Source organism: Dermochelys coriacea, chromosome 5, assembly GCF_009764565.3.
Source record: "Dermochelys coriacea isolate rDerCor1 chromosome 5, rDerCor1.pri.v4, whole genome shotgun sequence".
In the NCBI taxonomy this organism is placed as follows: domain Eukaryota; kingdom Metazoa; phylum Chordata; order Testudines; family Dermochelyidae; genus Dermochelys; species Dermochelys coriacea.
The window spans coordinates 93,101,364-93,118,613 of record NC_050072.1 but is presented as its reverse complement, the minus strand read 5'-3'; the positions used below and the strand labels follow the sequence as shown (position 1 = coordinate 93,118,613).

At 38.2% G+C, this 17,250-nt stretch overlaps 1 protein-coding gene across 12 annotated transcripts in view; it reads right to left on the bottom strand.

Annotated features, from left to right (window-relative positions):
* Positions 1-693: 693 nt before the first annotated feature.
* Positions 694-17,250, bottom strand: part of KIF27 (kinesin family member 27) — a 39,316-nt gene continuing 22,759 nt past the window's right edge. For 10 of the 12 annotated variants that reach the window (XM_043515119.1, XM_038403277.2, XM_043515118.1 and 7 more), the window contains exons 11-19: positions 15,328-15,533; positions 14,644-14,841; positions 14,168-14,278; positions 11,415-11,591; positions 10,539-10,754; positions 8,543-8,749; positions 5,486-5,684; positions 4,199-4,363; positions 694-1,866 (exon numbers count right to left, since the gene is read on the bottom strand). In XM_043515119.1, coding sequence (XP_043371054.1) covers positions 1,403-1,866; positions 4,199-4,363; positions 5,486-5,684; positions 8,543-8,749; positions 10,539-10,754; positions 11,415-11,591; positions 14,168-14,278; positions 14,644-14,841; positions 15,328-15,533 — 1,943 coding nt within the window. In that variant the 3' untranslated portion in view covers positions 694-1,402. Of the gene's footprint in view, positions 1,867-4,198; positions 4,364-4,674; positions 4,796-5,485; positions 5,685-8,542; positions 8,750-10,538; positions 10,755-11,414; positions 11,592-14,167; positions 14,279-14,643; positions 14,842-15,327; positions 15,534-17,250 lie in introns of those variants that run through there. The other 2 variants (XR_006281627.1, XR_006281626.1) reach the window with 2 other exon arrangements.

Genomic DNA, 17,250 nt, shown 5'->3' with positions numbered 1-17,250 from the left:
GTGGCTGTGTACTGGAGGCTTCAATCCTAGTATATCAGCAAATAATCTCAGTTCAGACTGGAAGGATTTGCTGTTGCTAAGTGCAGCAAATAATTCAGAATAAACTTTTCAAATATGGTGCTTAAAGTTATATCCCTACATAAAAATGGCCTGGTTTTCAAAAGTGCTGAGCTCAGAGGTGCTAATCACCTTTGAAAATCAGGTCACTTTTACTTAGGAGCCTAAATCTGAATGTAGGTGCCTAACCTATAGCACTCAAATTCAAAAATCTTGGCCTCTTCCTTCAAGTCAGCTCAGCTAACTAGCTTCTTGTGAATGATAACTGCTGTCTTACAAAAAACACTATTCGACTTATTATCCAGAACTAAACAAAGTTGTAAACCAATGGATCTGTGTACTGTCTGCTCTGAAGTACATTTGGATTTTAAAAGTATGATTCACATTTCCTTCTAAATTAAAAGTTGTGAACCCTTATTACTAATAACAATGCATTACACTGTACTGCTAGATTACCTTAAGATGCTGAATTTTTGGTCCGATATTTTACCATTTCAGTAGTACACAAACATCACACTTCAAATCTACATACGTTGAATGTTTAAAAAAAGAAAGAAAAAGCCCACAAACAACACAAAAAGTAAAGTGAAATAAGTAATTGCATCAATTTCACAAATAAGGCATAATACTTGTTTTGCACAGAGCTTAAAAAAGTTTATATAAACATGTAAAGAAAAAAGACTTAACAGTTTTTAAGGCATGTTTGGCTCATGCAATATAACTCTTACATAAGAGTAAATAATTAAATACTGAGGAAAAAATAAAAATTTGGAATATTTACATATGCGCCTTTTGAGGAACGAACTTAGTTTTAGATCCTGATTCTGATATCAAGCATATGCTACATAAGATATGTAGTATGAGTGATGGGAATTTAGTCACTGCCAATCACTAGGTGAAGGTCCAGTAGCCAAGCTTTTAAACTATGTATTTTGCAAATTACCAGGGACCTTAATGTGTTTTTAAACCATGAAAGTGAAATTACCTTAGTCTCAGAATATTCTTGTACACTTCAATAGTCTTCAATCTTCACTAATGTTAACTTTTTACTCCTTGGTTTTTCTAATCACTCTAAATGTTCTGGTGCATTTTTCAAAAGTTTTTTTTTTCCCCCCCTCTCAGGAATAAAAAGGTTTTTAATCATGTGCCTGTTTGTGGTCATGCCAATAAGAAAGTGTCTCAGATTCTTTGAAATTGCATAAGCGCAAGAGACACATACTATCTCTGGTGCTCTGAATATCAAGTTACAGAACAATGTGGCTGCTAGTTTACTAGTGCATGAATAAAGGAAATGTAATATAGTAATTCCAATAGCATGCGCTGCTAAAAATGTGTCAAAGAATAACTATATCTTGAAATCATTAGATTTTCTGGACATTTCAATGGAATCTGCAGCAACAGAATTGATACCAACTCCAAGGCTGGAACGCCTCAGTGAGAGTTCGGACGCAGGAATATGCCGTAATTCTCGGCGAGACAGTTTTACTGGAGTTACTCCTTGAAGCTGTGTTATGATCTCTTTTGTCTGAGAATGAGAGAATAGTTGAGGATGAGATTTTGAAGGGAGTACTTCATCTGGTCCTGGTTGGTCTTCAGTACTACTTGATAAACACCCTCTATTGTGTACTAGCTCTGAAACATCTTCTTCAAGCCTGTATGAATTCTGCCACCACCTTAAACCATTTGCTGGGCTGTCTGTCTCTCTTAATTTTCCTGATAGTTTGTTACTTTCAGGTTTGGATGTCAATTTGAATTCTTCTGAAGAAATTCCTGCTTCTTGGCTCAGTATCCTGTTAGCAGCATCATTATCTAAAAGGAAGTTTTCCGGGAAGCAAATGTTAGGATACAATTCATATGAGAATCCTCCCAGTCAAGGAAACATTGTTTTATAGAACATTAACTAGGAAATATAGTCTTAGGGCATTAACAAGATTAAATGTGAAAGCTGTCCCCAATAATAACGATTCAACAGTGGTGTATGCATTGTAGTTGTAGCTGTTTCAGTCCCAGGATATTAGAGACAAGGTGGGTACAGTAATATGTTTTGTTGGACCAACTTTTGTTGGCAAGAGAGACAAGCTTTTGCACAATATTGGTGGCATTTTTGTCAGTCTGCTAAACAAACATCTCACGTATAATGACAGAAGGTAACTAGCTGTTACTTCCATCCACCTAGGCCAGCAATTCTCAAACTTCATTGCATCGTGACCCCCTTCTGACAACAAAAATTACTACACGACCCCAGGACAGGGGACTAAAGACCGAGCCCGCCCGAGCTCCACTGCCCCGGGGGTGGGGGACAAAGCTGAAGCCCAAAGAGTTCTGACCTGGCCGGTGGGCATGTAACCTTATCCCTCGGTGGTGGGCCTGGGGCTTCAGACTTGCTGTGGCCCAGGGCCAACACCAGCCTTGGGGTCCCGATCCACAGTTTGAGAACCCCTGGGTCCAGGCATTTATACCTATCTCTACCTATTTTAACTTGCAAGTGCGCCTGACCTAATGGGCTGATGCATAATGGGTCAAGCTTTCAAAAGCAGCACCTAAAATTACTCCTGTAGTTATGCAATCAAATGCACAATTCTGCAAGTTCAATTTTAATGTGCATGCTCATTTCTTAGACTTTTTTGAAAGTCTGGCCAATAAATTTAAATCAGCAGAAAAAATAGATTTTATTCTGTTGCATGAACACATACAACAACAAATCCAAGAATAAACGAAAGACAAGATGAGATGTTTAATGGTAATATTATAAGAAAACTGAACCACTATTGGATTTTGTATCATTCCCATCAAAAATATATTTAGAAAAATTAGATTGTTCCAGAATTCATACATTTTTCTTTGATTAAATGGCCAGGACTAGTTTTTGGAGAAATTCACTTGTCCTGAAAAACGTGCTTACCTAACAATTAAAATTCTCTATTGTAGTCTTTCCCACATTCAATTAGAATCAGATCTCCTGTAGTACCAGAGTTTGTGATTCATGTTCTATAGTGTAATGAACTTGTTGGCTCATTACACCACCTCGTCCATAAGACACTTAAGGGATGAGTGGGGAGACAGGGACCCAGATCAGCATACAGCCAAAAGGAGGCACTATATTACCCAGAATGGCCCAGAAAAGGTGACATTTTGGAAGCAGAACTGATCGAGCTCAGGGAGAAACAGAGGACCAGTGAGCAGCAGGCCAGAATCAGTGATCTGGTTCTCTGGAGGGATGGTCAGGGGGAGTAGCCTGTAACCAGAAGACATGAAGCCGGCAACCACTTAAACAGGATTACAAAAAGAAAACATCAAGAGGGTCCCCAACTACGCATGCTATAGGACTGAACACTGGTCAGTGGGATACACAGGCCAATACACTTAATTGCCCTTTAATGGTAGGATGGACTAGAAAGGGCACCCTAGGTAATAGGCCTGAAAAGCTCCTCCACTGTACAGTTGCCTTTGGTTCCCCCTCTCCTAGGCTGTACTCTAGAGCCGAGTTAGGAACTAATGTGTTTATCTTTTTATTATATTTGTCTAATTCACAATACCTAGAGTATCTACATCCTTTCTACTAGACCCAGTAAAGATTCCTTTTTTACTTACTAGAAGTCTCTGAATATTCAATGGGAACACACCAAGAGGTAAGTAATATCTGTGTAGCATAATACTTGAAGCAGCTACAGTGCTTGCCTCACAGTCAGTGGTATGCATCCCATGCTCCCACATATCTAAAAAAGGGACTGGTGTACCTGAAAGTTTACAGTGACATCCTGCAGTGGGGTCAACTACAGTACCATTTGAAAGCTTTCAGTTAATAAAAATCCTTTGTTTTTAACTCTATTTGACACAGTGAATACTGAAATGTTAGAATCCAGAAAAGCAAGATAATAATCAGATGCAATTTTAAAAAGGTACAACATATTGCAGACTGTTGAGACTAGAAACAAAGGACTTCTTTCACTTGAAAGCAACGGAAGCAATAAATCTTCCTGGACAGATATCACCATTAAAAATTAAACTGAAGAAAAACTGCTTTGCTCAAGTCTGCTCAAATGTAAAAAGTTCAAAGCTTGAGACTCTCTGCATTAACTATTTTTGAAATGTTACTATTAAAAGTTGTATATTGTTTCTATTGTGATTACACAACACATACATTTAGTTGGTGCCACCAGCTGATAAAATGACTCTCCCACCAGCTCCTTCAGTTTCTTCTTTAGTTCTCTGCTGGTTTTCTTATAGAAGAACAAGTCTTTTTCCAATTGTTCGACTTTAGCTTCATACAGTTTAAGGGTTTCTCCAATATTTTCACCATCTTGTTCTAAGATGACAACATTAATTTTAGCTTCAAAATGTTTTTCATTTTTACAGATGCAAATAATAATGCAGAATATGAAATTACAGACTACATCCTACAGCCCACTGCTGGTTTCCAAAAAGTTTAGAATTAGCATTGTAAAAGTTATAATTTTACTTCTTAACAGGATTCCCCTGCAGAGCACCAGAAAATGGGAGAATCCAAGTGTCTTCTGGGAGTTGAAGGTACCCATCGAGGAAACACTTAGCATCTTAAAAGATTGGACTCAAAGCCCATCTCCATAGTTTGAAGATTTTGTCCCAAGATCTGCTCACTTTACTCACACAAGTAGTTCTGCACAAGTGACCACTGATTCTGGGTGTCCAACAGGAGACACCTGGGACTTGACTATTTACAAATGTAACTGAAATCAAGAATTGTTGATATGAGATATGTCTGGTAAGACAAAAAAAAAAAAAAAGAAAAACCAAGGTGTCTCAAGCTGTGTACCCAAAAATCAGCACCTACTTCTGACCACTGACTTTTTAGGGAGTAATTGTGAGAGTAACACATGTAAAATATGGTCTTTAATTCTCACTTACATCAACAAGTTCCAGTTTTTAAAAAGGTCATTCCATTTCCTGTGTTTAGTGTAAAAACTTTAAAAACTGAGTTTTCCTTTCATACCAGAACTTATATTGTGACTGTGCCCCAGCACTGTATCATGCAATAGAATTAGGGCTTGTCTACATTTACAGAGGTGCAATGGCGCAGGTACACCAGTGCGGCTGTAGCACTTAGTAAAGACACTGCCTACACTGATGGGAGAGCTTTTCCCGTCGTCACAGGTACTCCACCTCCCTGAGCGGTGGTAGCTATGTTGACTGGAGAAGTCCTTCTGTTGACATAGTGCTATCTGCACGAGGAGTTAGGTCAGTATAATTGTGTTGCTCCGGGGTATGGAAAATCCACACCCCTGAACAACGTCGTTATACCGACATAAGTTTTGTGGTCTAGACCAGGGCTTATTAATAATACAACTGTATGTTGTGGCTACAAATGTACGAAGTTTCAACTGAAAAGCAGTATTTTTTTTTTTTATAGTGAATAAATAGTTTGCCAATAGAGACCCTAAGAAGCAAATACCTTTGAAATGATGCAATATTAACTGTATCTTTTGTTCATGTTCTTTCTGCTGGAGGGTCATTCGCCTGTCACACTGTAGCGTGAGGTGTTCGAGTGCCGATTCCAGTTCACGTATTACGTTTTCCTGTTCTATGACTCTCATTTCCAGCTCTTCAGTCTGCAGCTGTAATTTACGTTCTGCCTCACGTAGGCTAACAACCTAATAAAGAAATATACTTATTTTGACTAACAAATAATTCCCTTTTTGAATAAAAAGGAAAAAATCTTGAAGGAATGTACTTTTTTTAAAATAAAATATTTTATTGTACTTACTGGAAAGTAATAGCTTGATGCATATAATATTCATTAACCCATGGGGAATAAGCCTTTATAAGCCACACACACATTGACTGGAAAAAGAATGGTCTAGAGTAGACTGCACATCCACAGCAAGAGTATGAAAGGCTTACTATAGAGAAGGCTCCTCCCTGTTCCTGGTGGATTCCACAACCATGAAAATTGCTGCAGAATTGCACTTTTTTTTTTTTTTTTAAATTATGTGTCTAGCCCATATGGTTATGAAGAACCTTAACAATATGAACCAAGTGTAAATTAATGTTGTGTTGTCTTCCTCATTTTGTAAATGCCTGTAACAATAGCTCTGTGAGGTGTGACCTGTCTATCCAGTTCAATGGATTGTTTACTCTGAAACTTAAAAACAACAATTTAAATGTCAACCTGATTACACATTTCACTGCTATTAATCTTAACAAAAAGTAAATATCTAGCTAATGTACTTATCTCGTAATCTCAAACTGCCTCCCACACCTCAGGTAGCAAAAGCCCCAGTTGTCACCTACTGAGTTGCCAAAACCTCCAGCTTGTTTCATGAAAACTTGTGATGCAGTTATATGTTGTCAATAAAAAAAATCTGTAGTATACTGTAAACTGAAAACACAGAGCCAGCAGAAAATAAATTGAATGCAATATCAAAATAAATACAAGTCCTAAATGTAATAACTGCATTAATTGTCATATTTAATTCATTTTAAAACATTTAAATTAAAAAGTGAACTGCCACAGAATTTGCAGTGTCACACCGACATGCTGCAGTATCCAGGTGTCTTGCCATAAAATCAAATCAACCAGAGAACAGGATAAGTTATTTCGTGGACACCTGTCTAATGTATGGAAAGAAAAATTGTGTTCTTATGGGGAACTTCAATTTAGGAGATGTATGCTGGAGGTGTCATGCAGCCAGTAATAAATCTCATGGAGTTTCTAAATATTATAAATTTTCTAACATAAAAGGAATTGCTGCCAACATGAAGTAACCGTTTTGGACTTCATGACTAATAAAGACGAATTAATTACTGGACAGGAAGTTGGTGGTTGCCTAGGGACCTGATTATATTCCATATGTACAAACAGCCTCAAAAAAGGGCTGATTTCCCAAAGCTGAGGAAAATTATGAGCAAAATTGATTGGGAGGAAAAATTTAGAAAAAAGTGAATGAAAATTGGGAATTTTCTAAGAAGAGTTTATTAGGTGGCCAAGAGAGTTTAATAGAACAATATTTGCTAAAATAAAATCCTGATTCAGTGGCAAAAGTGAAGGAAATAATTAGAAATAAAAAGCTGTAAATAACAAAACAGGAAAAAAAATGGGAAATACATAGCATAGCAACTGATATAAATTAGGAGTTATGAAGTGCAGAAAATTGATATCGAGGCTAAAGATATCATGGAAGAATCCATTGCTGGTAGGGCCAAGGACAATAAAAAGTGTTTTAAGTATATTAAAAACAAAAGAAATCATAGCAATGATATAGACTCATTACTAGCTGGAGATAGTAAAATTGTTAATAATGATAAAGAAAAGAGAAGTGTTCAATAAATATTTCTGTTCTGTATTTTGTAAGATGCAGGATGCACTCATCTCAAATGAGGATGATTAAGTATTCTCAAGTCCATTAGTAACTGAAGGTTGTTTGACAACATTTAGGGATAAACATTTAAAAATCAGTAACTCAGATAATTTGCAGCCCAAAGCCTTAACAGAGTTGGTTGAGAAGGTCTCTGGCCCACTGATGTTAATTTTTAATAAATCTTGCAATACCAGGTTAATTCTAAAAGACTGGAAGAGTGCTAATGTTGAGCCAGTATTCAAAATGTCAACTGGGATGACCAGGATAGCTATCAGCCAGTTAGTCTGACATCAATCCCAGACAAAATAATGGAAAAAACAAACAGTCATTAAAGAGTCAATCTTACTCTCTCTCTCTGGCCCAATGAATATTTAAATATTTATGCACAGTAGAACAACTTCAATAGGAGAGTGAGAGAGCCCCATCCCAGAATATTCTATAGCCCAGTGGTTAGGGAACTCTCCTGGGAGGTGGGAGACTCAAATCCCTACTGCACATTAGGCAGAGGGGTGAACTGAACTTCTCTCACAACTGTGAGTAGAGATAGGTACCTATGGTCTCTTTCAGGAGTTGGGTTTAGGCCACACCCCTCTCCTTAGCACTGGCTTGTTTAGTCTGTTCCCAACTCAGTGTGCATGCTTTTGTGATTTCCATTTTCTAGGCACCTAACTCTGCCCATGCACTGTATAGGGAGCTTGGATGCCCAACTTGTGGTTGTGAATTCCATTATGTGCCAGGGCACCTAAAAGAAGTGAGGCACTGCAACCCCCAGTGCTGCAACACCTAAATCATCTACTTTCTTGCTGCTAGAAGGATCAGGACCACATTGGGGAAGGGTGGGAACCCTTACCTCCACATCTGAAAGTAAACACTATGTAGGCTGGCAACATCTGAAAGGAGCTTGACAAACCTGACATGTAAAAGTTCAATACTATTTACAGAAGTGAGAAACACTGCACAGTATCTGGCTCAATACAGGGGAGACAGAGCCTAACTTCAGCAATCGTCACTGAAAACACAACTTTTAAAATGAAGTTTTCTTTTTTCGGGGAGAGGGCTAGTCCTAAGAAATTGAACTGTTTCATTTTATTACCTGCGACACAAGTGAAAAATAAAATTTAGTTTAATATTATTCATCAGTCAAAACTCACCTTGTTGAAGTATCTGAAGAGAATAGCTCTAAGCTCAGTAGCAGACAGGGAAACTAGTTTTCCCATTACATTGGCCTCGCTCTGTGTAAGGATTTGAGATGAGCCTCTAAGTGAGTGCTGGCGATTCTGAATATTTTCATTCTTGTAGTCAATGGCGGCCTCCAAAGCTTCAATCCCTTCTTCCAGTTGGAAAAGGGCATGTTCTTCCTACAAATAAAAGCAGAAATGAGGTGCCACTCTCCATTTCAATTAAAAAGCTATGCAAGAGTCAGGATACCCTAATGTTAATATGTTAATTTATTTTATTATATAGACTGACTGTTCTGAGAGAAAATGCAGTAAGATACTACAAATTGAGGAAAATATTTTAAAAAAATAAATGACCTTTTTCATTGTGGGTTAAATACAGTACATTACTGAGTGGAGGACTCATGAAATAATCTATACCCTGTAAGTGGGACTTACTTCACTTTAATTTAAGTTAATTATGCTGATTGGCAAGATTTCTACCTCACACTGTGCTGGAGTCTGGGAATATCCTTAGCAACACACCTTATTGTCACAATGGAAATTTGGGGATATTTCAGGTGAGATTTCCTTCTCACAAAACCCAGTGAAAAGTCAAGTGGAGCCCTTATTAATGGATAAATCACCTCAAGCAATGTCCGAACATAATAAGAACCAGCTGCGAAAAACTGATAATCATCCACTGAAATTTTTCTGAACAGTATGAATTTTTAATTATACGGTTATTTGGAAAACTGGTATGTGTGGGTATTCCAAGAAAGCAGCGCATAAAAAAATAACTTTAAAAGATCTTGATCTTCTTAATAGAAAGTACATTTACAGTAGTAGTCACTATAAATATGTATAACTCTGTGTACACATTATATACATCCTCTTAATAGAAAATCATGGGAGCTATAATTTTCTACTTTTAATTTCCTGTTTTAAGTAGAAAGGAACTTAGTAGCTACTTTATTAGGATCCTGAAATCGAGGGTCAATCTGCAAATGTGTATCTTTTTAGCATAGTGAAGATGAAGCTATGCCAGGAGAAGGAAAATGCAAATGAAACACAAAAAGACAGAAAGAAAAGGAGTACTTGTGGCACCTTAGAGACTAACAAATTTATTAGAGCATAAGCTTTCGTGAGCTACAGCTCACTTCATCGGATGTAGCTCACGAAAGCTTATGCTCTAATAAATTTGTTAGTCTCTAAGGTGCCACAAGTACTCCTTTTCTTTTTGCGAATACAGACTAACACGGCTGCTACTCTGAAAAAAAGACAGAACAATGCTTTTTATTAGTTTTGTTTTTTTCGTGTGTGGATGGTGGGAAAGGAAGCAGAATGTGCCTACGTGTCTCAGAAGTTTTAATTGGCTGTGTCCTGCAGTGAGACACATAAGTTTGAAGGCAGTTTTGTCTCTTGCTTCACATGACAGATGTCAGACCACTGTGTCATGAAGCTGATGTATTTTTAATTCCCTTAAGAGGAAAGGAACTTGTTGCATAAAAGTGTTTCCTGCTGGCCAATCCAGAACAGTACTGATGTCAGTTTCAGCGGCAGCTATTAGACAACTGTCTCTAAGGCCTAATCTACACAAGAAAGTTACACTGATTTAACTAAACATTTAAATCATGCAGGTTTGAAAATCCTATTTCAGTTTGAAGACAGAATTGTGATGGCTATCTGGAAAGGAGAAGCACTCGGGGTTCAAGGAAGAAAAACAGTATGCCATAGATAAAAGAACAAGGGAGAGTTGTCAGGACACCAGCTGGAACAGACCTCCAAACCTAAAATTTCTCATCTAGCAAACCAGGCCACTACTGTTGTACTTACTTTAATTCCTTTGAATTTCCTATTTAAAATGTTAATATTTTAACAAAAACAGTTCAAATTTCTCAATTCTAGTTATCTGATATTTGGAAACATGTTTAGATCATGATTAGTGTGTTATATTATAAAATAGTAACTAATAGCTATTTTTACTTACTTCAGGGGACAACACTCTACCATCTTTAAGTTTCTCATCCACACTATTTCTTCTTCTGAGCAGCTGGTCCCTTTCTTTCTGAAGAACCTGAACTTCTTCCAAAATCTGTCTCTTCTCTTCACTGGCACTGGTCTGGAGCTGCACACTTTTATCACACAATTCCTTGTCCAGCATACTCAGGCGGGTAGATAATTTCAAGCTATCTTTGTTTAAGGCCTAAAAAAACCCCAAATCCACAAATGATACAAAAACGCTACCCATAATTAACCAAACTGTACATAGTTTAGATTGCAAGCCCTTCAGGGTAGGGACTGTCTCCTTTCCATGTTTGTAGAGCACCTAGCACAATGGGGCCCCAATGCTATTTGGGCTCTATCATAATATAAATATTTATTACTAACTATAAAACACTAAATTTCAGCTTTCTATATACAAAAAGTTAAATCATAATTTAGTCACTACCCGTTATAAAGACACCTCCTATTAAAAAAATCTGTGTTTAAATTTCTGTTCATTTTTGCTTTTAAAGCCAAATAGCCAAAAATATATTTTGTTTTCAAATTGCAAAGGGATCAACCAAATTTTACAAAAGTATAAGACTTTACACTTACATAATGGAATTTGTCTCCAGAACTCAAAAAAGTGTTTTACAGAAGGTGAAGAAATATCTTTGTTCTAGATTATCCCCAATTTAAAAAGTCAGAGAAACTGAGGTACAGAAAAACAGATTGGCTTGCTTGAGATTACAGTGACAGTAATAGGGATAGAAATCGGATTACATGAGACCCATACTGCTGCTTCTCTTTCTAATAGGTTTTATTTGGACTCTCAAACAATGGTACTGTAATAATAGTTACACAGTATTGTATAGAGCACCTGGCTAGATCTTAGTTTCTTGATTTCCAAATGGCTTTTCTCTTGTAACAACGCTTCTTTCTTGTTTATGATATCTTCTCTTTTCTTTAAGTCTTCTTCCAGTTCTGCTAATTCTTGACGTTGATGCAGAACCTTCTCTAGTTCTTCATCTAACCATTTCCTTTGCTCTTCCTGTTTCTATATTTTAAAAAATAATAGCAAGATATATAGTATTAGTCTGGGCTCAGAAGTACATCCTTTGCACAGCATTCTTTAAGTACAGTATTGTCTCATCTAGAATAATAATTCTATCAATTTCAGATTTCTATAACTTAATCCAAAATTGACATTCTTAGTGTTAACAACAGTAACTCTACAACAGAATCTTGATTTGGAACTCAAGATAATGAAGAAGTTATTTAGTTGGAGAAATTTGGAAAACCACAGCAGTATTACATTGCAAAGTCTGCGATGCACATGTTTGTATAAAACAGCCCTTGCTGAAATACATGTTATTTTCCTAAGAACACTTCTATAGCTCAGGTACAGGGTGTTACATTACATTTCATCAAGACTATTTACTTGTCAAAACAGCAATTGAAAAGAAAATGAGAAGTTAAAAGCTACATTAACAACTGAAGTCAGAAAACTAGTGCACTGGTCCTACATCAAGGTCTGCTAGCTTGGATATTATGCCCAAGTGAAGTCCTACTGAAGGCTTGTTTTGAACTGGTTTAATCAATGTTAGGAGACTGGAGAGCTCCCATACAGGCCACCCCTTAGACGCTCCTGTGTCCCCAGGGTGAGGCACCTTTGTCCTTCTTATTTTCATGTTTATCTTCTTAGCACGTATTTCACATTTTCCGACAATAGAGGGAACCATGATTGGGCATGTCTGGACATGCTGTATATGTGGCATAAGAACACAAGAACGACCATACTGGCTCAGACCAAATGTCCATCTAGCCCAGTATCCTGTTTTCCGACAGGGGCCAATGCCAGGTGCTTCAAGTGATTCATTCCCGGTCGCCCATTCCCAGCTTCTGGCAAACAGAGGCTGAGGATACTATCCCTGTCCATTCTGGCTAATAGCCATTGATGGACCTATCCTTCATGAATTTATCTAGTTCTTTTTTTAACCTTGTTACAGTCTTGCCCTTCACAACATCCTCTGGCAAAGAGTTCCACAGGTTCACTGTGTGAAGAAATACTTCATTTTTTGCTTGTTTTAAACCTGCTGCCTATTAAAGTGTCATACATTATTTCCTGGAGCCCCCAGTGTCACCCCCAACACACATAAAAACTCCAGAACCCAGCAGGAATAGGGGAGGATTCTGGGATCTGCGTGTCAGCTGCTGGGCTGGGCGGTGGTGCTCAGGGCTTCTGCCCTATGGCGGGGCTAGGAGCTTCTGCCCTCTGTGGTGGCAGTGCTCAAGGCTTCAGCTGTGGAGTGGGGGGGTCTCAGCACCAGGGCTCAAGGCTTCAACCCCATGGGGAGGCGCCAGAATTCAGGGTTTCAGCACCAGGGAACGCACCAGGGCTCAGGGCTTCAGCTCTGCAGGTTTGAAAATATTTACTGGAGCTCCACTCCGGACAGCTCTGGCTGAATTTAAGCCCTGCTTGTGGCCATCACAAGGCACATGCATAACTTAAGATATATGGGGGAGTGTTACAGCTAATCCACGTGGTGGCGAGGTGACAGATTCTGAACAGAGAAGAAAGTTCATCTGCCCGCAACCGATATGCCTCGCCAGACCACCAGCAGGGAGTGAGATTCTTTATTTTCTGTACTATAGCTCAGGATCACATATTTGGATTCTATTGTAGTTTTCAACAAATGATTAAAATCCACCTAGTCTCTCTTGAACCTAACTGAATTGCACTGGAGGAAGGGCAGTTCATAACATCAACAAAGTACTGAAAATAACATCTGGAGCCAAAAAGTTGGCTATATTAGCTCCCAACACTGCTAATGCTGGAGCAGCCAATACTACAGAGATTGAAGAGTATATTGACCATAGGCAACCAGCCCTGAACCAGCACTTCCCTCATGAAGAGCTGGACACAGACAGACAATGGTGCCTCTAATTTGTTCTCAGTCTAAAGGCTTTCTACACCCCATCCTACTACCCACTGCACTCGGTTGCCCATTCACTCTTGGTCCTTCGTTCAGGCTTGGAATAATCTAGATGGCATTGTCACAGAGGTTGCTACACTAAAGTTGCCACAGGTAACAGAAGCTCTATGAAGAGAACCTTGAAACTGTCCACATTTGGGGGAAAAAACCCAATTCATCACCCTCCAACCCACCAGCTAGCCTCACCTAGTGGATGACAAGAGGAAAGGGTAAAATACCCCTTCCAGCTGCTGGCAAAAGACTTTTACAACTCTGAGCGACAATCAGCTGCAATCCAGAGCCTGTAAGGAAGTACAGCAGAAACCTTGTACCCCCTGTGCCAACCAGAAACTAAGTTCATTGTACCATAATAAAGCCAAACTAAAACCATCACTGAGAGCGAGGGCAGGCAGGCAGAAGTTATTCCTGCTCCCTGCTGGAGGATTACCTTTCTCTTTACCTTTGGTGGCCAATTTATCTCTGCTTCAAGGAAAGAAGGGCATCTAACAATTGATTTGAGTACAATTCTGCCAATCAGCAAACAGAATCTTCCCTCCTCCCACACAAGGCTAGTCAAGAGGTGGGGTGGGGGATGATGGGTTTTCTCTCCCCTCCCCTTGCTTCTCAAGGCCCACCAAATTTGGAATAAATTAGCTACCTGTAACTGCTGTGAAGTTTCTGCCAAGTTTTTCTTCTTTTTAAAAACAGCAATCTCTTCATTTTTAAGTTTGAGAATTTTCTGCTGTTGCTCTGTCTTTAACTGAAGTTCCTGTAAGTAAGAAAGATAAAACTATTTTCCTAGCCTCGTTGAGTCTATTGTCATCAAATTTAGTTTTTTTTCTGAAGGAGCCCATGTAGGTATACAAGATTTTCATTCCACTAATGGAAGCTATATTGTAATGATAGGAGGTGGACAGTAAAATAAAAAAGCATGAAGAAGAAGAAGAAGAAAGTAATTTGTAAAAATTGTAGGTGAAAAGATTTTTTTATGCATTTTCTTCATTTTTCCTACCTTGAACAGCATTCCTTGTATTTATGGGAAGCCTTACAGTTATGCATCATGATCTATGAGAAAGTAATGGGGTGAAATTGTACTATATGCTTATCCATTATACAGAAAAGAAAGCCTCTTACTTTGATTTGCTGTTGGTCCCTTGCAATCTCTGCCTCAAGAACTTTCTTTTTTTCACTCTCCTCTCGCAGTCTTTTCTGTAGCTGGGCCTGCTGATGCCTCATATGATTCACAGTCTGCTCAAGTTCTGTAGCCCGTTTCTCATTTTGGGTGGATAATGATGCCAACTTCTTAGTGTCCTGCTGCTTCTTCTGTAAGACCTGAATTCACATGGCATATTTCAGTCTAATAGCATGAACACTTAAAGAAACAAAAAACACATCTTAGGACAAATACCAGTAAACAAGTCCACTGATATTTGCACAGATTTAGGATTTAGTGTGGTATTTTGATAGAAGACTTGTGCTACAAAGCAGATTGCTTTATATTGATTTGCAAACTTTCTCCCTAAATTCTTACCTACTGCCAAACACCATGGTATGTGAGCACATCCATGCTATCCAATAATCTCTTTTTAATCCACCTTTCTAGTAAGAAAATACTCTTCTCACATAAGGATATTGTTAGATACATGCAAGTACCAACTATTGGTACATCGAGGGCCTGATTATCTACTGTAATTACACTGACTTCAATGGAGTCATATTGGCATAAAACTTGTGTAACAGAGCAGATGATTAGGCCCTGAGTGTTCTATGGGATAGAGCAGTAATTCATAACTCCTAACGACAACAATCAAAAACTACCTGCACTTTTAATTTAGCTGCATCCATTTTCTTCCGAAACTCTTTTTGTAACTTGGCTTTCTCTGCAACGTCTCTCAGCTCCTTGTTCTCCAGCTCCTGACACTGCTTTTGTGTTTCAGCTAATTCCATCTTGGCCTGCTCACCTTCATGTTCCAGTTTAGTTATTTTCAAAGAGTACTGCCTGCTTACAGACTGAGCATCATTGCCTTAAAAACAAAATATTACAAAATTGTTTGAAAAATTGTGTTATTGAAAAAAAAAAACCAACCCGCTATTTCCAAATTCCATATGAAAATCTAATCCTTAATTATACATCTAAAGATTTATTACGACTCAGCATTAATTTCTGGAAACACCCACAGCATACTAGACATGTTCCAATCAGAAAAAAAGGCTCAGTTCTTTCCCTAAGAATTCATAATCAAATACCCTAACAAACAGGCACAAGGCAGGGGAAGGAGTACAATATACAGATAAGATGCCAGATGTTGATAGGCCTCACCTGGATAGTAAAAAGTATTTATAATCCAGTTACCAAAAATACACAGACTATTCTCAGTAACACTCTTCTCATTATTGGCAGCTAGTTTCTGGCAAGTGTCAAAGTAGAAGTAAAAAGAACGAGGAGTACTTGTGGCACCTTAGAGACTAACAAAGTTATTTGAGCATAAGTTTTTGTGGGCTAAAACCCACTTCATTGGATGCATGCAGTGGAAAATACAGTAGGAAGAGACAGATGGACAGATAGACAGACAGACACAGAGAACATGAAAAAATGGGTGCTGCCATACAAGTAGAACGAGAGTAATCAGTTAAGGTGAGCTACTATCAGGAGGAAAAAAAAAAAAAAAAAAAAACTTTTGTAGCATGGGGAAATAGTTTTACTTTGTGTAATGACCCAGCCACTCCCAGTCTTTATTCAAGACTAATTTAATGGTGTCCAGTTTGAAAATTAATTCTAATTCAGCAGTTTCTCGTTGGAGTCTGTTTTTGAAGTTTTTTTGTTGTAGTATTGCGACTTTTAGGTCTGTAATCGAGTGACCACGAAGATTGAAGTGTTCTCAGACTGGTTTTTGAATGTTATAATTCTTGACATCTGATTTGTGTCCATTTATTCTTTTACGTAGAGACTGTCCGGTTTGGCCAACGTACATGGCAGAGGGGCACTGCTGGCACATGATGGCATACATCACATTGGTAGATGTGCAGGTGAACGAACCTCTGATAGTGTGGCTGATGTGTCCCCAGGCTACAAAACTTTTTTTTTTCTCCTGCTGATAATAGCTCACCTTAACTGATTACTCTCGTTATACTTTGTATGGCAACACCCATTTTTTAATGGGGTGTGTGTGTGTGTGTGTGTGTGTGTGTGTGTGTGTGTGTGTGTGTGTGTGTGTGTGTGTGTGTGTGTGTGTGTGTGTGTGTGTGTCTTCCTACTGTATTCTCCATTGCATGCATCCGATGAAGTGGGTTTTAACCCATGAAAGCTTATGCTCAAATAAATTTGTTAGTCTCTAAGGTGCTACAAGTACTCCTCATATTTTTTTTTGCTGATACAGACTAACACGGCTACCACTCTGAAAGTAGAAGTAGATCTTCAAGAGGAATTTGAATGCAGTCAAGTTCAAGAAGGACATTCCCTCTGTAGGACATAAAAGAAGTACAGAGACATTTACGGAACAAAAAATCATTAGGAAAACACACCAAATATTTAATGAAGGTATTTAATGAATGTATGGTGGGGCCCCAACCCACATCTGGGGCCCCAGGTGCCACGATAATACAATTAGTAAACAATTATTCAAAAAAGTGACAAAAGCTTAATGATTTTATAATAGCCCCCACTGACTAAGATTAATTACAGATTAATTACAAACAACTAGGACAATTAAATAGCTAATCCTTACTTTCTTTCGTACAGTA